The sequence below is a fragment of the Eumetopias jubatus genome, unplaced genomic scaffold (assembly GCF_037043125.1).
Source record: "Eumetopias jubatus isolate StellerSeaLion01/CBP00866 unplaced genomic scaffold, mEumJub1_p1.0 scaffold_11, whole genome shotgun sequence".
NCBI lineage: Eukaryota > Metazoa > Chordata > Mammalia > Carnivora > Otariidae > Eumetopias > Eumetopias jubatus.
In genome coordinates, this window is record NW_028274817.1 from 17,316,850 (window position 1) to 17,337,523 (window position 20,674).

Below are 20,674 nucleotides of genomic sequence, written 5' to 3' on the forward strand. Positions count from 1 at the left end.
TGGACAACAACGTGCTTGCTTTATCTTTTCATAAAACTGAGGAAAACGATGTCTTCTCATGCATCCAGTCGTTATGTTCACTATCTCATGCCACATTCTTCTTCTCCTATCCCTTAAAAAAATTCAGCCAACCTCTTTTAGGTACAGTGATGGCTGAAACTTTGCTAAATTTCCTATCTATACAGTTATGTTTGATTATGAACGAGAAATCCACTCATTTTCTAAACATTATCCATTGTTAGGGATTGATATGTAATTGATTCTCCTGTAATAATCTGTATATATTTTAAATACCACCAGGGTGAGAAAAGCAGTCATTATAAAGGCATGTTTTTAGCTGTTTGGAGATATTTTATGGGGTACATATTTCTTAAATTATGCTCGCAGAGATAGCCTTAGGCAGGGAAATCCACTATGCTTGCAATTCTGGGAACTGCCACCAGGTGGCATAATTAACACCTTTCTCTCACCAAATTGTTGTTAATAGCCTCAGCGCTTTCTTTGGTTTTTCCTTTAAGGAGAACTTTTCCTTTTAATCAAAATACTTTGTACTAAGAAGCTCTGGGCCATATGCCTATATATGGCTTCCTGTGGGTTTTCTGCTTATAAACTTCCCTTCTACTGCCCCAGTTAATTGCTTTGCTGCTAGAACATTGCCCTAAATGACTGAAGTCTGATTTCTCTAGGTTTCAGGTGAAGTATTAGTTCTTTAGCACTCTTTATATAGGAAAGAATTTTGTCATGTTCAGTACAATGTCTCACCACATTTAGCTCCTTTTTAGCCAGCAGTCTTAAGATTCTATCCCTTCCCCCAATAACAGACACACATGCACACACAAACATACACACGCACAGACACACTGGTTTCCAGCAGTATAACATACATACATAGATACGTGGCTGTATCTTCCTTTGGTCTCTGAAAAATCCTGTGGTGGTCTCTCTTCCACCCCAGCCAGCTTCAATAACTCATTCTAACTCCTGCTTTCTTTTGGACACTTTGATGCTTGGATTGTTTTAAAAGCTAATTCGCATCAAATAGTAAAGATTATCTATTAACTGCCCTAGCTGGTTGTGGGCTGTTTTATAGTCCGCTTTGCAAAAGTGGGCCATTACTCTAGTTCTCCGGAACATTTGAAAGCATTCACTTCAGCTTCCCATTCAAAGAAATAGAATAGGTTTTGAGTTGAGACACAGTGGCTTCAGTTGTTATGATCATACGTATTCTTATGCCATGGAAATTAAGAGTTTAAATATGAAGAGAGTACAGAAAGAGAGAAAGAATTAAGCAGACATGAATGGAGGGAGGAAGGGACTGAGGGAGGAAGGGGGACCACTATTGAGAGATTGAGTTTAAAAACGTCTCCAAGGTATAGAACTAAGGATTCAACTCTAGTTATAGGAACTGAGCTCTCGTGCTGCCTGTGTCACTAACTCTTTGTAACCATGACTGAGTCCCTTATTCTTTATAGTCCTGTTGTCTTGTGTGAAAAATGAGGGCATTGTCCTGTAGGCCATCACTGCTCACATTTTGAGTCTGTGACTCAGGCTCATATTAAAGCAGAAATGTGGGAAATGCATCTGTGCTTGAGGTCTTGCTTGGGTTCATGATTGAACAACTCAACGAGCAATAAAAAGTACAGATCATTATACATAATGAAAATGTATAAGTTCATTCTCTTCCTTTTTGTGTCCTACATTTCCCGGCCCTGCTGCTATGGATGTAGTGCTCTGCATTCGGAAGACATGGGTAGATAGAACACTTTCATATGCACGTTGAAGAGAAACTAGAACTCTGCAGTGGGTCTTTCTTTCTCCCACTAGCAATAGACACAGTCACTGTGATGGACAAGAAATACCACTTCTGGATAAGAGAGAGTCTTCTAAGAAGGCACAGCTTGTCATTCTAGAGTTCTAGGAGTTTGTGGTTATAAAGCAAGGGAGATTCAGAACTTCCTTGCATGCTACCTCTAAGAATTTGGGGATGCGAGATTGTCTCCCCAACTAGAGTATAAACTCCTTGAGAGAAGAAAATCTGTCTTATATGCATTTCATGTTGCCCGAAGACCCAATGCAGTGCTATGCACACAGCACACAGGTTAGCAATGCCCTTGCTTGCTGATATCGTAATAAAAAGTTATGCTCAGGGCATCTTAGCCTGACATGGTGATGTGGATGTTTCTAGCCCAGTTTCCCAGGCCGTGTGATAGAAACCCAGCAAAGAGGAGTACACCACCTAGGGAAGCAGCCCAGCATCCTGTGAGCCAGCTGATGCTGTCATCCAGCCCTCCGCTGTGCCTCGCTCTGACTCTCTATAGTTTTCACCTATAGATCCTTCTAGAGAAAGAGAAAACAAGGCAGCCTCTTGCTTTTATTTTTTCTTGTTCATCTCCAGAGGTCCTCATTTTTAAAAGTACTTGTATAAGGAACTTGATGGCTTCAGAGTAAATATATAGCAAGACATTTAAACGATTTTTTATAATTATTTTAAAGTAAGGGGATAAGGCTTGTCAAATTCCTGTTCCCATATTGAACACGATGAGGTGATTTATTTCCGAAGCACTTAATTACTGCTTGTTTTGTGCCAAGTGCCGTTGTAAGTCCTTTATAAATATTAACACATTTCAATCTAGAAAACAACCCTATGAGATAGATGCTATTATTGGTACCTTTTTCTGGGTGAGGAAACTGAAGTCACACGGTTTAGGTAGTTTGTCCAAGGCCTTCCAACTACTAGGTAAGAGGTAGGATTGTGAGCAAGGCCTTCTGACTCCAAAATCCTGTATTCAACCACAGTGCGGTTTTTCCCTACATTTATAAAAATGCAGGGACATTTCAATATTTCTCTTTTTCGTTCCCATAAGTAAATACCCAGTTGCTGAAAGGTTGCCATTTTTCATGGCACTTTATTTACTTATTGTCAAATTAACTTTCCTTTTTAAAGATCTGGGAAAGGTACTGTTAAAGATCTGGAAATCATCTATTCTCTTTGTTTTTGCCACCTGGAAGCACTATACCTTTATTTGGATTATATAGAACTTTTTCCCATTTAATTAACTGATGTTGCTAATATCTGGGCAAGTTTTACTCTAGCCTCTAAGGATGCTGTTACATCAGCTCTGTTTTCTGTCCCTAGGGCATCTCTTCACTTTTTTTCCATCCAGGTCCTTTGCCCTCTCCCACACTGGATTTCTTTAAATGTTTACTTTGGCTAAAGTCAAGCCCGAAATATCAAATAAGTACTGTAATTTGCTTACTTATGTATTTTTTTCGTTGTCTTCAAATTCCTCGCAACCCACCTACCACATCTAATACTGTACAATGCCATTAACTGGGACCTGGGCTTATCATCTGCCTCCCTTACACCAGGGGAGTTCCCATCTGCCATATGATTTAATCTTGTCAGGAAACCAAGAGGCTGAGGCTAAGTATCTTGACTGAGGTTCAAATGCAGGTCTTTGGGCCTTAGTGTCCTCGTATGTGCAATGAAAACAAATGGGCTGAGAGCCCACCACTAAGTGTCAGGCACCAGCCTAGGTCCTGCCCTGAAGCAGTTCACAGAAATAGCTGCACAGCCATGATCCAGCGGGCTCAGGGTGGAGAGTTCTGTTTGAGCACTGCCCGGAGAGCCCCATGGTCCCTTTTCCTTGGTGGAGTTGAGAAGCTGGCTTTAGAAGAATGGGATTTCAGGTGCCTGGGTGGCTCAGTTGGTTAAGCGACTGCCTTCGGCTCAGGTCATGGTCCTGGAGTCCCGGGATCGAGTCCCACATCGGGCTCCCTGCTGAACAGGGAGTCTGCTTCTCCCTCTGACCCTCCCCCCTCTCATGCTCTCTCTATCTCATTCTCTCTCTCAAATAAATAAAATAAAAAAAAAATAAATAAAAAGAAGAATGGGATTTCTCCCTTTCTAAGGGAGGCACTTTCCATAAATCTATACAAATTATGTATCTTTTAAAAACACCTGTATGTGTGTGGCATTGCAGTTATATTTGCTAGATGATTCAGGTCCGTGAGAATAGGAACCAGGTCCAGTGCCTTTTACATAGTACTTAATACATATTTGTAAAGCAAACAAAGCAAAACTCAGTTTTTGTAAATATGCAGACTCTTACCTGTACACGACTGACAGTTCAAGATCTTTAATGGGTAACTACTATGTCATGCATACTGCCCCCTTTGTTATTTATGTAATATTCAACTCCGCTCGTATTTATTGAGAACCTAGTTGTGTCGGGTATTGTACTAGGGGAGTTAATAGTAAATATACCTACGGTTCTAGCGATGTTTAATTCAAATTAGTGTTGTTCTTGAATGAAGTCATTGAATCTAGGCTGGTTTTAATAGAATGCTTGGAGATGGAAGCCATATTGTAGTCTGTAGTCTGTACAAGAGTGACTGACAGTGAGGAAGAGAAGGTATAGGGGTAGAATATTCCAGCAATGAAGGTTTAGGAAGCCTTCCTTGAGAAAGAGGCACAGCTGAAGTATGGAAAACTCACATGGATGTTTTGGGGGAGACACAGAATTGCAGCTTAAGAGATAGTAGAGACAATGGGAAGATACTTGAGGATCATGGTCAAGGAATGGATGAGTTCCTAATGATATTGTGGTTTGGTTTATTCATCAGAAACCCTTGTGGGCCTAAACATAAGTTTTTCAAAAATGAAAGGTATATAACATCTGGTTTCCTAAAATTATGTCATCCACGAAAATTATCTTTGGGAAATTTGTTTGAGATTTTGAAAATAAAACGTTAACACAAGGGGCTGTTGGCTTGTCCATGTTTATGCCCTTGACATCTAGGTATGTGGCCCCAAGTTAGTCCTTAATAAATGTTTACCCAGGGAATATATTTATGAAAGAGAAATTATGGAGAACTACAATTGATATGCATTCTGTAATTGGATATGAACCATTTACCCTAAGTGGGTTAAAGTCTTTCATTTACTTGCCTGAAGGTAATGAGCTAGATTGATCTTTCAGGATTACTTGTAATTCTAGAATGCTCAAAATCTTTATCGGTCCATAAAAGAATTTTGTCTGACTTTTGACAAGCCCGATAACCCAAGTTGTGTTTTTTCAGTGATTATTAATGCGAAAGCTGCTTTGGTGCCTGAGGTTTGAATGTTTTTGGTGGAACAGTGTTTGGCATTACATGTAATTGATAATGCTGTCCATATTCGGACCCTGGGAACGTCAGCTCCGTTTTATGTTAGTGTGAATTGAAGGAGTTTCTCTTATGCTGAGTACCTTTATCATCTTTTGTGGGGTTATACTATTATTTTAAATAGAATCAAGGCATTTTTGTCTCCTTCATTGATATAGTAAGTTATATGGTGGTCAAATGTAATCATTTCAGTCATTCAGTACTCGGTGATATAGATGTTATAATGCTAACTTTAGATCGCTTCTCGGCCTTTTGGCTAATATCAAGTGTATAATGCTAACTGTAGTTTCTGCCCCATCCCTATAAGGTGTACTCACATGATTTCAAATTGATGAACACAACATGGTAAGTACAAGTATAGAATGTCACCAACTTTGATGGACATTCTGTTCACCTTAGTATAAATATAAGTGTTCTCTTTAACTCAATATTGGGGCCATTTCTCCTTTTCCTCTTTTGCTTGGCCATTTAAGCTGAGTTGTTTTTTGTGTTTTTTTTAATGATTGGTACTCTATAGGTATCTTCTTACTTCCCATGTGTGTTGGTGCTTAGCTCAATGCGCAGACTTCCTTGCTGGTTTGACTTCAGCGTTTTCCTGGAGTTTTGTTTTCAAATCCCTGCTTTCTTTTCGTGTCCTTCCTCAGATCTCATCCCGAAGCCCTCATGTAAGGATCTCTGCCTTACTTTTCCTTCTCTTTATGATTGGCATGCCCCCAATTTTGATAGAGCAAGCTTACAAAGGAGCAACAGAGAGAGGAGTTTTTGAAGGTGCTCACTAACTTGTTGTAGTATGATAGCTTCACAGTTGTTTCAGAATTTCTAAATCTTGCTTCAAAGTTTTCACTTTGATTTGGATAACACTTTTGGGTTTTTTTGGTTTTTTTGGTACAGAATTTTTATTATTGGGGAAGGGATTTAGTATGCCCAAAGGCTTTTATGCCTCCTTTCTGCCGGCTGGATGCCAGATCTCTGGGCCACATATTTTCTTGAATGGGTGATTTTAAACCTAACATATCAAGCATTTTCTAACTTACTTGCCAGACATGCATAAGAAGATATATTCAAAAAATTATAAGCAATTCAGGATCCTCTGGTTTCCATGGATAGGCAGTAATGAGCTTTCGTATTGTAATTACAGGAAGCTGGGAAGAAAATAGAAACTGGAGATTTTTTAATTAGTGTCCAGGACTCTATTATTATGACATCTGAGAATTTTGAATATGGAAAAACTCAGTACCACTATTTGGTGACAAGTGGAGACTTGAGATTTGTGACAGATTTTGTTTTGAAATTAGACCTTAACGTTGCTCCTTTGTATTGTCTATTTCACATGGCGTTAGAATGGTTGAATGAGATAATGAATATAAAACCCTTAACACAGGGGTACCTGGGTGGCTCAGTCGTTAAGTGTCTGCCTTCAGCTCAGGTCATGATCCCAGGGTCCTGGGATTGAGCCCCGCATCGGTCTCCCTGCTTAGCGGGAAGCCTGCTTCTCCCTCTCCCACTCCCCCTGCGTGTGTTCCCTCTCTTGCTGTCTCACTCTGTCAAATAAATAAATAAAATCTTACCAACAAAATGCTTAACACAGTGTCTGGCACAGAGTAAGAGCTCCATAAATGTTAACGATTATTAACATCAAGGAATATCAATAGTTTAATAACCAGGATACTGCTTTAGAATGCATCATAAAATGTACTCAGCAAAGCAAATTTATCTTCCTCATTGTGTTTTTAGTGGTTTTTTTTGTGAACCCTAAACACATTCTTGGAATTTTTACTCAATAAAATTCCCCAGTGTCCCAATTGATGAGAAATTGATGCAGAGAATATTTTTATAGAATATTTTGTATGTATGTTTATCCTGACCAGAGGAGAGCAGGAGAAATGGGCTCTTGTAGGCAGAAACAGGAAACACAAACCCAAACCAAATATTTGGTTAAAGGAGAAATAGGAAAGATCCTATGTTTTGGCTAGCAGCAGATGGTGGCCAGGAGGGTTAGATGGTTAGAGGCAGGTAAGCGGAGTCTGATTTTGAAACATTTTCAGAATTAGAGAGGATCAGATAGAGCGTGGTAGAAAAGCAGAGTCCACAGTTTGGGAATCTATAGTAGAGAGGCAGTTGAGACAAAATCATGTGTGTAAAGAAGGTGGTATTCTCTGACAAGAGGATGGCAAAGCAGTTGCATTGAAATTAACAGGAGACACAGACTCACAGGGGTCAATAAATCTTTATAATCTCAGAGGCAGGGGCCTACCTTTCCCCAAGGATTCAAAGCTACGGAGAGTACCCTTCTGGTTTTCAGTAGTGTGAAATGCCTCCATAACCACAAATCCAAGTCCAACACTCTGGTTATGAGTTGTCAGGGAAAGAAACTACATGAATCAGGATGGTGGAGTTAAACTTCTGGGAACTCTGCCTGCCCATTCTGATCATGGATCGCCAAGATGTAAGATGTGATGAAATTGGATCACAAGCTCTTCATGTGTACACTAACAATTTCAGGTGTTTTATCCAAGTAGATGAACCTTTCTGGGCCTCTGCTCAAGGTCGAAGAAATCAATAGGTTACTTTGTTCCTCACTGGCTTTGCTAACTGTTGTGAGCTCATTTAGAGTTATTTGGAGTATTGTCATTTTGATGTGGACTTGATTTTCCACACCCTTCTTTTTAAAACCCAAAATCTGGATTTAAACTACACACCTTATAGGAGGAGGCACATAAGTTATTTCCCCATTTTTTGAGGCCAACTGGAATTGCAATTGATAGATTCCACGGAATTGTTCTTATCGAAGATGAGTATTACATTTCCAGGGTAAGGTGGTGCTTTCCATTCTCATGGTAAAATTAAACCAAGCTTCTCTCCACATCCCCTCTACCTGTTGAAGCTGACCCTGAGAGATAGTTACACATCTTTCTTTAGTGTTAGCAAAGACATTGACTACTTGTCCAAAATGCAATGAAAAGTTGTTAAAAAAACCATTCTAGTTTACCTTTCCTCTAAATTTTCCTGTAAAGAAAGGCCCCTGACTCCTAATCCAGCAGAAATCTCTCTGAAATATTGAGAGACAAATGGAATTCTTAATTAATTAATTAACTTATTTATTTATTTTAAAGATTTTATTTTTAAGTAATCTCTACACCCAATGTGGGGCTTGAACTCACAACCCCAAGACCAAGAGTCGCACCTTCCACCAGCTGAGCCAGCCAGGCGCCCCTGGAATTCCTATTTTAGAGGCCTTAAGGAAGGGTACAGGTCAGATTCTTGTCCTGTGCTCCCAACTCTTCACTGCTAACCCTTTACTAAAGCAGCCCGCTTCCCAATCAACTCTAGGCGATTGGTTTATAGAGATATATTTCAGTCAGGGGTATGATATGAATGAGAAACATCAGGCCCCTAGCAGGAGTAACTTCAGACACAAAGGGTAGAACACTTGCGTACGCGTGCCTAGAAAACTCATTTTCCCCGAAACGTCCCTTCAAGTCTACTAGAAGTTTTGGCATTGATGTGTTAAAACTACTGGGTCCTTGAAATCAGGGTGCATTTGGTCCTCTCCCAACATTTTCAGCCACAAAGCTCTGTCCTCTGTCCTTTCACTAGTTTTGTAAGCACTTCTAATAAGGAGCAGAGGTTTTGTACTGAGACTGAGAACCTTGATTTATTGGCTATAATACCTAGATATACAGCGATGAATTCCTTTACACCATTAAATCGCTTCGATGCGACTTAAGTTGACTTCTCTGACAAACAGTCATCTTTATGTGACTCATAAGCTTGACTAGACAGTTACTTGGCCATTTATAAGTATTAAAGGATAAATAAACATTTAGTGATAGCTTTTGATCATTGTTTTGCAGTGTGTGTGTGTGTGTGTGTGTGTGTGTGTGTGTTTACTGATGAACAGTGAATGTTCAACCAAATCTTATCAGTGAGTAAATTGGCCCTGAAAATTCAATTGAATTCAACTCACTGTATGCTTTGGGAGGAGCGCGAGCACTTTCAAACCACTGGGGTGCTGGTTAAAGTCCTGTAGCAGGAATTTACAGGATGCCAGTAGGGACCAAAAAGTGACTATTTAAACATAACTCCCTGCCTGAGCTCATTCTGTGACAAAATATAACTGAAAAAAAAAATCCTCGTGGAGCTTTCAACTACAGTTTAAAAGGAATTTCCATCATAGAGATTAAGATTGACAAATATTTGAGTCAATCTGGAAAACAGGAATGTAGTTATATGTCCTTAATGACTGGGGTCACTGATAAATGGGGAGTTGGCAAAATGCAAACAAGAAGCTGCACTTTTCATTTTGTTTCTCTACCGACTTTTCATGCAGGCCTGACTTGAATCACTGCCTGGCCTGGCCTAACACAGCCTGTGAGCACTCTGACCTTCCTGTACCTCCCTTTCATCTTTTGTCCTTCCGGAGTATGTTGGATGCATAAACTTGGCTCTGACTGCGTGTTGTAGGCTCCTTAAAGAAGACCATTTTAAAAGGGCAGAGCATTGTGACCACAGCATGTTTATGGCCACGAAGTTTCTACTCAGCTTAAAATCTTTGAGCGAGGCTCCTTTTTCCATAACAAATATATATTCCTCGGGTCACTTTCCACGTCCTTCAGAAACTACCCATACATTATTTGCCTTCTGTGGTGTCAGCTGGCCATCCTAGCCAGCCCATGCCTGCTCACCATCCTATGGAAACCTGGCAACTATTGTTCTCTTTTCTTGCCTTCATTCACCCAGTTTCTGTTTCTTCATTCATTTATTTTTTAAGATTTTATTTATTTATTTGACAGAGCGAGAGAGCATAAGCAGGGGAAGTGGCAGAGGGAGAGGGAGAAGCAGGCTCTTCACCAAGCAGGAAGTCTGACATGGGGCTCCATCCCAGGACCCTGGGATCATGACCTGAGCCGAAGGCAGACGCTTAACTGTCTGAGCCACCCAGGCGCCCCCTTCATTCATTTTTTAAGGGCCTGCTCTACTTGCTCCTCTTTGAAAGCTCTGGTGACCACTCCAGGCCTGAGGGACATTCTCCCCTTAGAATTCTCCCTGCATTTGTCATTCGTGGTCCTGAAGTTTACTCGTATTTTTCTTTTTCATTTTATTAACATATAATGTATTATTTGTTTCAGAGGTACAGGTCTGTGATTCATCAGTCTTACACAATTCACAGCGCTCACCATAGCACACACCCTCCCCAACATCCATCACCCAGACACCCCATCCCTCCCACCCTCCTCCACTCCAGCAACCCTCAGTTTGTTTCCTGAGATTAAGAGTCTCCTACAGTTTGTCTCCCTCTCTGGTTTTGTCTTATTTCATTTTTCCTTCCCTTCCCCTATGATCCTCTGTATTGTTTCTCAAATTCCTCATATCAGTGAGATCATATGATACATGTCTTTCTCTGATTGACTTATTTCGCTCAGCATAATACCCTCTAGTTCCATCCACGTTGTTGCAAATGGCAGGATTTCGTTTTTTTGATGGCTGCATAATATTGCATTGTATATATATACCACTTTTTCTTTATCCATTCATCTGTCAATGGACATCTTGGCTCTTTCCATAGTTTGGCTATTGTGGACATTGCTGCTATAAACATTGGGGTGCAGGTGCCCCTTCAGATCACTACATTTGTATCTTTGGGGTAAATACCCAGTAGTGCAATTGCTGGGTTGTAGAGTAGCTCCTGAAGTTTACTCTTAAGTGTCTACATTGTTGGCTTTTCTTTCACATTATGTTGTTTTTGCCTCCCCAACTCAAGAGGTTTCCTCAGTGCAGAGGCGGTGTCTTTCACCTCTTCGGATTCCCCAGAAGCTTGGGACACAAGTCTGTGCATACAGTTGGTGTACAATAAATGTTTGTTGGTTGATTGATATTCTCACACATGAACATTTTTAAAGGCCTCATTCGCTTGAATTTTAGGACATGATGAAAAATATTTGTTAAATGGATAAAGTGAACAACAGATATGGGGTTTTTGTTTATTTTTTGCCCCTTGCCTTCCCCATCCATGGCCAACCAACATCTAGGGCGGTGCCTGGGTCATATTAGATACCCGATAAATATGTGTCAAATGAATTTTCAGCAAAATCACCCTGTATGTAATTAAATGCCATCAGTCTTATGACTCATTTTCTATTTCACTCATCTCAAGTGCTTGAGCATTATAGGACTTGAATTGCCAAATATGTTACATTCCCATTGACTTCAAGTTCAAATCCAGTTCATGAATGAAGAGCTTTTAATGGCACTGGACTTAGGTCCCATGAACACAAGGAAGCAATTAACCAATGTTGTTTAATAATAACTGTGTCTAGAATCCAGGTTTTAAGGTGTATTTATATTAAATTGGATTTGTTTAAACTCTTTAAATGGCATTTATTAGCGAGTTCTAATAATTTAGTATATTATTGAAAGCCATACCTTTTATCAAAAAAAAAAAAAATCAACTTCAATACACGTAGCCAGTCACATATGTTGCTAAAGTTATGGTCAAAAGAGACACTGTGGCACTTTTTTTCCTGTGACCCAATGTATAAACTGAGGTATAGGGGGGTTCTCTTAATTGCCTTATGAAATGGAATAACTTGGCTTACCTGTTTTTTGTAGAAGGTATATTAAATGTATTACCCTAGGAGTAGTGTGGGGGAAAAAATGCAATGAGGCTCTAAAAAAAAAACTTAATGAAAATGTTTTGCACATAGGCAAAATAGCCTTATTTGTACAGCCTTTTCTTTGGGACAGGAAAACCCATTTTCCCTAGGACTCCTATGAAGTCCATCTGCGCTGCTCAACACTTCTCCGGTGCCTTAAAGGGCGTGTATTGGTAGACCGCGAACCAAAACACGTGAGGGAAATAGAACTTGAAGCAAACTTGAAAACTTGAAAGGTTTTCAACCTTGTCAGCTTGCCAACTCAAAATATATGGTCACAAGAAATCCCGAGCTAATACAGATGTAAGGGAAGCTTAAAAATGGAAGGAAAGCAAAACATTGTTTTCATTGTTTATCCGGGAGCTTGATAAATGCATTTGGAAGAAATGCCTCTTCAGATAGTGCTTTAGGTGCCACATAGTCTCTGTGTGATCTTCGGGACAGAGGTGTTGGCAGTGTTTCCATGTTATGTGCTGGCTTGTGCATGGGAGGTAAAAGAGAGGACGAGGCATGGAAAGTGGAGGAAAAAGGGCCTTGCAAACAGCTTTGGAACAAGTTACTGTTTCCATGAGATCAGTACAGAGTATTTATTCCTTTTGTTTTACCATCAAGGAAACTTCCATGAGAAAAGGTATGAATCCTTTAAAAAGCTATCTGCTCTTTCAAAGGAAGCACTTGATAATGAATCTCGTGTGTATATAATTTCAAAGTAAAAATGTTTGTACTTTCTTTATGTCTTCTCGAGAATTCTTATAGATGAGCATTAGCGAACCGTCAAAACGAACCATTATTTTCCAGGAAGAATATGTAGGCAGTGTTTCTTCCTATGGCTCCAAGGGAAATCACCACCCCCACTCCCAGCTCAGTTTCATCACACTGATTATTGGGCAAAAACATTCCAAAGATTAACCTACTCTTTGAAGATATAGACAAAAATCATTTGGGTGTCCCGTATTTTTACTTTAAACCCAGGAAGAGATCTCACTGCAACCAAATGAGCAGAAATAGACCATTCCTGATGACAACTGAATGCTCCATATATCAAGAATCCCAGGTATTAACAGTCCAATTTGAAAGCCAGAATTGCGAGAAAATACTCAGCTTTATAGGGCCAGTTGATCTGAAACTGACAGAGGTGGCCAAAGTTCAGCCAGCCTAGAGGGTGTTCAACTGACAAAACTTGCCAGCAAGGTAAACAGAAGGGTTAATATTAAATTCCCATTTACTCTTTGACCTCTCAATATAGGAATCCTGGGGAATGCTGCATGGCTCTAACTTCCCACAAGACAGAGCCAGCAAAAGTAAGACGTGATCTCTACCTTCAAGGAATGTACAGTCTAGTAAGGGAGAAAAGTTAAGGGTCTATAATGAGGAAGAATGTTTACAAATGCACTATGTGCCCTAAGACAGACACAGTATCGTGATGTGGTTAAGAGGGGACTCTGGACTCAGGCTGCCTGGGTTTGAACCATGGTTTGATCATCTATGAGCTACACGAAGTTGTACAAGTTAAATGAATTAATCTTCCCCTACCTCTCTTTCCCCCATCTGTAAAATGGGACAGTAGTACCCCCCCCCCCGCCCACCAAGAGGAATGCAGGGAGCAGTACGAATTGGTGTGAGTAATTTTGAGGTCTTCCTTTTGGGGCTGCATTTTGATGCAGCAGTGTTTGAGTGTGTGCTTAAGAGTGTTCTCAAGTCATGGGGCTTGGTGTCCCACTCATGGTGAATTAGCCTGTGCAGAATTCTGAAGACCTAGGGTCTGCCTCCAGTCCTACATAAACTCTCACAATCATTTCACTTCCTGGTGCATTAAGTTTCTTCTCTAGTTAAATGAGCATAGGAAGTTTCATGACAGCGGGGACCTTATCTTGTTCAACATCTAGAACAGTGCCTGGCTCATAGTAGGTGCTGGCTAAATGTTGGTGCACCTCAACTCGGGGAAATGAAGATGTTGATACAACAGACGTGAACGTAACTTTGAGAAGGAATCATAAGTACTGCTCAAAAATGACTGGCTTTCCATGTGTAAGGTTCCCAGAGAGATAAGAGATAAGAAATGAGCTCTATGACATTTCTCTGCCAGAATCTAAGCATGAAATTTCGAAACAGGAGATCTTGCCTCAAGTCATGGCTCCATCACTTAAAGCTTTGTAACTCTAGATAAATTACTTAACCTCTTTGGGCTTCATTTCTTCATTGGCATTTTTGGGCGATCACCCAGGCTTTTGAGTGTTCTTTAGAGCTCCAAAGATCAAGGAAATAAAAAGCACTCGTGAACTAGCGAATACTATGCAAGTACAAATGTACTAAGAAATGGTAGCTCTTCATGCTCTACATTAGAGGACGATAAATCATAAAAAGCAAAATTGTATTCCTGTTACTCGAGCTTAAGGTAGTGAAGATAAAGCCGTATTGTCTCCCAAAGTTGATCTTCTTTAAAATGCAGGGGAAAATGGCGCGCTCCCTGTCTTGTATACACAGCCAGACCAGCAGAGCAACTTGAGAGAACTGCTCTCCCTCGGCACACCAGCTCCCTTTAGCTGCCGCACCTCACTTCTTCTGAGCCAGCTCCAAAAACTGTTCCAAGTCTGCAGGAAGACATGTGCTGGCTAGGACGGTTTTTGAAGAATTGGTCAGGGTCCCATCAGAGGTTGCAGGCCAATTTCAAAAAAAGAAGAAAATTCTTTCTCCCATTGCCCCATCTTACATAAAATGCATGGCCAGAGTTCAGCACCTGTTTGCATGTTTCTTTTCCAAAAGTTCAAAATTCAAATGTATTATTTATTGTCTGTTTCTATACTTGATGGACCTCTGTAGAAAAATCTTTCTTCAGACCCTCAGGCCCTCACTGTTTATGTTCTGAGCAAATCATTCATATATATATATATATATTCCTTTTTGGTTATTTTTCATTCACATGTATCTTCCATTTGTGTTTTTACAGTCAAGATGAAACTCAATATCTGATACTCAGAGCTTACTTTTGTTTAGCAAATCCCTGTTATTTCAGTACATGTCCGTGGCATAATGCCAATAAATTAACCTTTTATCGATTCTCTCGGCCAAGTTGCTAAAAATTGTTGCTGGTTGACGCTGGGTTAAATTGCAAGCCTTAAAGCTGCCCAGTATTCACATGCTTTCAGGCAGCCTATGTAATTTAGTTGTAGGACTAAATATGAATATATTTTTAAATATAAACTTACAAACCTGCAGAATGTTCTCTCTTAGAGTATTTTCCATACTACACTAAATCAACTACAGTATGGAAACTAATTTGCTCTTGAAATTCCACTTAGGAACACTATGTAGAATTTGTGTCTAGGGAGAACCTAAAAAAGAAAGCTTGGGGTAGCCAGTTGTATCACTTGTGAGGCTTTTTTTTGGGGGGTGTAATGTTTCTTTAGACTTCTTTTTAATATATGTAATCCACATACTATCCAATTCACCCATTGAAGTGTACGATTTCGTGAATGGGTTTTAGTATATAAAAAAATGGCACAACTATCACTATCTACTCCAGAATATTTTCATCACTCCCCAAGGAGACCCTGGACCCATGAAGCCATTACTTCACTTTCTCCTCTCCCCAGAGTCCTCACAACCACTCATTTGCTTTCTGATTCTGTGGATTTGCCTATTGTGGATATTTCATATAAATGGAACCATATACTATGTGGTCTTGGTGACTGGCTTCTTCCACTTAGCATAGGGTTTTCAAGGTTCATCCACGTTGTAGCACGTAGCCGTACTTTGTTCCTTTTAATGATGGAATCATATTCCATTTTGCAGGTATATCACTTTTTGTGTACCCATTCATCTGTTAGTGGACACTTGGGTCGTTTCTACCTCTTGACTATCATGACTAGTGAACATGAGTGTATACATAGCTCTTCGAACCCCTCCTTTCAGTTGCTTGGGATATATACCTAGGCACAGTGCAAGGTCATGTGGTGACTGTTTGCCACACCAGCTGCACTATTTTACATTCCCACCAGCAACGACGGTTCCGATTTCTCCAATTTTTCTGTTTTTTACTATAGCCATCCTAACGCTGGCGAAGCAGTATCGCATTGTTGTTTTCATTTACATTTCCCCATCTGGCTATTTAAAAATATATATATATATGGTAAATATTTTCCTAGAGGTCATTTGCCTGACAACCTTAACCCTCTAGAACATGATCCTGCATGGGACATATTGCTAAAGGGCCCCCAAACCAGAAAGCCTTGCACTTTGCCCCCAGGCCCATCATTCAGTGAGTAACTAACTCTTATTCAACATTCATGGTTGGCTGTTACATTTTCCTGAAGGGAGCTGGACAATCCTATGGCAGATACTGTGGCAGGAAGACAAGTGACAGTAGAAGTGACCATTAACAATGTGCCACCAAAGGAGGGAAACTATAATACTTTCTAGGACATTTATGACCCCAAGTCAAAAGAGGTCAAAAGATGTTCAGTATTTTGTAAGAAGGCAAAGCTACCTATAATACATTTTAGAAAGGCTTCCATGAAGGATGACTCAGAGAAACACATGTTTGCCCTTGGATGGATAAGCTTACCTGAATTTTCTAGATATTTAATTTCCCGGTGATATCTAAACAATTAGGTGATAATTGAGTTTCATCTCGACTGCGAAAAGACAAATAGAAGATTCAGATTCTGTAGGGTTGTTAAAGATCTCATTCAAAAATTTAAACGAAATGTTTTCAAGAACTTGAATTCTACTTTTTTGATGAAGTTGACCATGGGTTGATTTGACTGATACTCAGAGCTTACTTTTATTTTAGCAAATCCCTGTTATTTCAGTACGTGTCCGTGGCATAATGCCAATAAATTAACCTTTTGTCGATTCTCTCAGCTGAGTTGCTAAAAATTGTTGCTGGTTGACGCTGGGTTAAACTGCAAGTCTTAAAGCTGCCCAGCATTTAATGTATGACTGAACAGTGCTTTCTGTCTCACTTATTTGTATATGCTGAAACCTCCTCCTGAGTTGTTTCAGTATCCCTTTACAGAGACTAAGAACTAATAGGGCATACACAGAAAGAAAAAAATACCCACGGGCACCTGAGTGGCTCAGCGGGTTAAGTGTCTGCCTTCGGCTCAGGTCATGATCTCGGGGTCCTGGATCGAGCCCCGTGTCAGGCTCCCTGCTTGGTGGGGAGTCTGCTTCTACCCCTCCTTCCCACTTGTGCTCTCTCTCACTATCTCTGTCTCTCTCAAATAAATAAAATATTTAAAAAAAGAAAAAGAAAAAGAACCCAGCATCTTTTCAGAGGATTTTTTTTTTTCTTTATCTGAAGCCCATTTTACATTTTACATTCTCCCCTACCTCATCTGCAGTGGGTGTCCGGTGAGTTATGTATGTCATGACCATTTGATGCGATCATCAACAATTACATTTCAAATACACATGCAGCAGGACCTCTAAGAGCAACTTAAATTTTCTTAGCAATTCGTATTCTGGATTTTGAGAGCAGATAAGCAAGCCTTCGATCAGACCATAGCAAAGCCAGGTTAATGACAGGTCTTTGGTAACCTCTAGAACCTGAGGGGCTGTCCTGTCCAGCTCTGGCAATTTCTGTGCGGTGAACCCCCAAATGAATTTCTGCCCCCAAACAGAATGAAACCATCGTTTCTCCTTTTTAATTGGGCTTGTATTTCTTTTTCTTTTAAGATTTATTTATTTATTTGAGAGAGAGAGTGTGTGTGAGCGAATGAGCAAGGGGAGGGGCAGAGGGAGAGAGAGAGAATCCTTGAGCAGACTCCCCTCTGAGCACAGAGACCCACGCAGGGCTGGACACGGGGCTCGATCCCAGGACCCTGAGACCATGACCTGAGCCGAAACCAAGAGTCCACTGCTTAACCCACTGAGCCTCCTGGGCACCCCAGTTGGGCTTGTATTTCAGCAGTAAATCTATGTGGCTGCCTCCTTTTACTCTACACTGGGAAATGCTCTTTTTATTCACAACGGCCGACTGTACTATGTTGCACTGGCAGTATCTAGGTGCTTCCTGTTTTAAATAGGATGTGGTACTTCTTTTCCAGATCTGAAGTTTAAAACCGAAGTATTGCATTCTAATAGCTAATTTTATTTTTTTTCTTGCAGGTTTCTGAAAAGTGCCTTTTCTGAACACTGCTACTTCGATTCCACTCTAGAGCTGTCTCTTTATAAACCCCTCTCCCTCCCCAGCCCCCAAACCTGGTGTGCTTGCAGTTCAGTCTTAGCAACTGGTCCATTCTTTTTTCCCCTTCGATTCCCAGTTTTCCTAGTCTTTTTCCCTCCTCCTGATTTTGCAGCAAATTTTATATTTACAGTTGTAACATCCTTACCAATCTTAGTCATTAAATCCAAGAAATAGGGAGAAAAACATTTCTTCCCTTGATCTGAGACCATTCCACAAATTGAAGGGCAACCAGCAGCATATGCTTTTTGCAAGAATAATTGAAAACATCAACTGGAGAGCACAGAATTCTTTTGAAAGCCTGCCAGTTATTTGAAGTAACTTCGGCAGAGGAACAAATTAAACACTCAATATCTTAACCTTTCTGGTTGCCTTCTTAGGAGCTGGTCTCTAATTTAATTTTTAACTATTCTGATACAATTTTTATTTTGTGATTGGCTCTTTGACCAGACCCAATTTTGGCTGAAACAAAAACCTAAGTGCTAACAAAGAAGCATTTCACCAAAGCAACCTTACCTCTTCACATATAGCTTGAATTCACTTTTAACCTTTTAACAGCAGTGAAACTGTCCTAGAGAGGGTGCACTTGATTCTAACTTTGCTTTCAATATGACGGCTGTCAATGTCACCCTGGTTCGTGACACCAAGTGGCTGACTTTAGAAGTCTGCAGAGAATTTCAGAGAGGAACCTGCTCTCGAGCTGATGCAGATTGCAAGTTTGCCCATCCGCCAAGAGTCTGCCACGTGGAAAATGGCCGTGTGGTGGCATGTTTTGATTCTTTAAAGGTGAGTCTAATCTACACGCACATAACATTTCATTTAAATTTGTCGATGTCTATGTGTTTTGAAATATGATGTGCTTTGAAATTAGTAAAGTTAATAATAGCATGGAAGTGGTAAGTTTTGTTTGTTTGTTTGTTAAGACAGGATGTAGACTCTGTGCTTGTAGAACTAAGCCAGACTGTAGTTCATCTTATCTCATCAAAGCCCACTGATCAAGATAGATTTGAAGGAAAAAAAATTAAAGAATTTTTGTAGGAGTGAGAAATTGCGGCCTTGCCATACTTTACTTCTTTGTATAGGATTTAAATGTTGAGTACAGTGATCATAATTCTCGTAGAGCCTAAAGAAGCCCTGTAGTGAATTACAGCCCTATTAACTATGTTATCAAAATACACTTGGCAGGGACCAGGCAGCTTTCAGAGGACAAGTGAAGTCATATTCCAAGAGTATAAGGTGAAAATCTCACCATCCAGGAGGAAAATGTCTTTTAAAGTTTATTTATTTATTTTAGTAATCTACACCCAACGCAGGGCTCGAACTCACAACCCCGAGATCAAGAGTTGCACGGTCTACCGACTGAGCCAGCCAAGGGCCCCCAGCATACTTAGTCAAAGTATATTTTGAAACTTTAACTTAAACATTGGTACCACACTAGGTTCACTTAACTTTCTTCCTGAACTGATTAACCAATTTTAGATTTGTGAGTACATTTTATAAGGCAAGTCTTATAGCCAAGGTCATCAAAACTGAATATTATGTACTAGACTATAACCAAAATACGAGGGCAAATGAGATATTATATAGTATAGAACATATGTGAAAATGCACTGACTTTCATGTTTTATTCATAGTTATCTTTACATTAAGGATAAAGATGTATAAATTAAAGCACAGAAGTAAAAATAAAAAATGGTAATAGATTCCTGGTTTAATAAGATTTGCTACAATGCATTCAAGAATTTTTTTTCAACATACATCAAAGTGAATTAAGCCTAATAAGAACCTTTTCAATTTCTTGATATTGTTTTAGCCTCATCATGACCAATTTTACCTCATTAACATTTTTATTTATGGCTCTATTGGCTGACAGAGATGTATTCCTTTATGTGATCATTTCTTCAGAAAACATTTCATCAAGTTACATCCTCCATAGATAGTTAATTTAACTTATTTCGTGGTTACTACTTTTTGTTGCAGACCCTCCCAAGTCAAGAATGCAAAGTTGTTATTGTAAAAAACCAGTAATTTTTGCCATCGAAAATGTTGAAATTGCTCTTATTTGCAGCAGATATTATGATTAAAGGGCTTATTCTCTACATTTCACTATCATTCGAGTTTCATCTACAATTATTTTGTGTATTATTAAAACCTCCTGCTGCATTACCTGGCAATGCCTTGAAGCAGAAAAGAGCACTGGGCTATTTGGGGTGGAAACAGGAGATATCTTTCATCCAGTCCGTCTAGTGGGTCTGGGATAGCACAAGGCACTGTGCATATGTTGTTTCAGGAGATGTGGGGGACAGTCCCAGCCTCGCTACTGTGTCTGACCTTAGCTACTTAACTCTGATAAGGCTTACATTCCTTTATCCCTACCTAACTTCCAGGATTATTATGGAGATGCCATGAGATTACATAAACTAAAACTCATGTATCACTCTAAGAGTGAATTAAATGGGAGATTATTTTCTTGCAGTTCACTAAGATGTTTGTTTGAGGAGTTCTTCAAAACGGCTCTATTTAGTTAGGGTTTATTGTTTGACTCTACAAACTCATGTTCCAAATGGACATACCCAAATCCAGTTGCCCTGAGTGTCATGTTAATTCTTCAAGCTAAGTTATCACTGTTTTTATAGTTTACTCTTTGACTGAAAGTTCCTTGCAGGCT

The 20,674-nt window shown here is 39.8% G+C and overlaps 1 protein-coding gene across 5 annotated transcripts in view; it reads left to right on the forward strand.

The window, feature by feature from the left end:
* MBNL3 (muscleblind like splicing regulator 3) overlaps positions 1–20,674 on the forward strand; it is a 101,594-nt gene that overhangs the window by 22,856 nt on the left and 58,064 nt on the right. For all 5 annotated transcript variants that reach the window (XM_088028642.1, XM_028092699.2, XM_028092702.2 and 2 more), the window contains exon 2: positions 17,931–18,792. In XM_088028642.1, coding sequence (XP_087884768.1) covers positions 18,616–18,792 — 177 coding nt within the window. In that variant the 5' untranslated portion in view covers positions 17,931–18,615. The remainder of the gene's footprint in view (positions 1–17,930; positions 18,793–20,674) is intronic.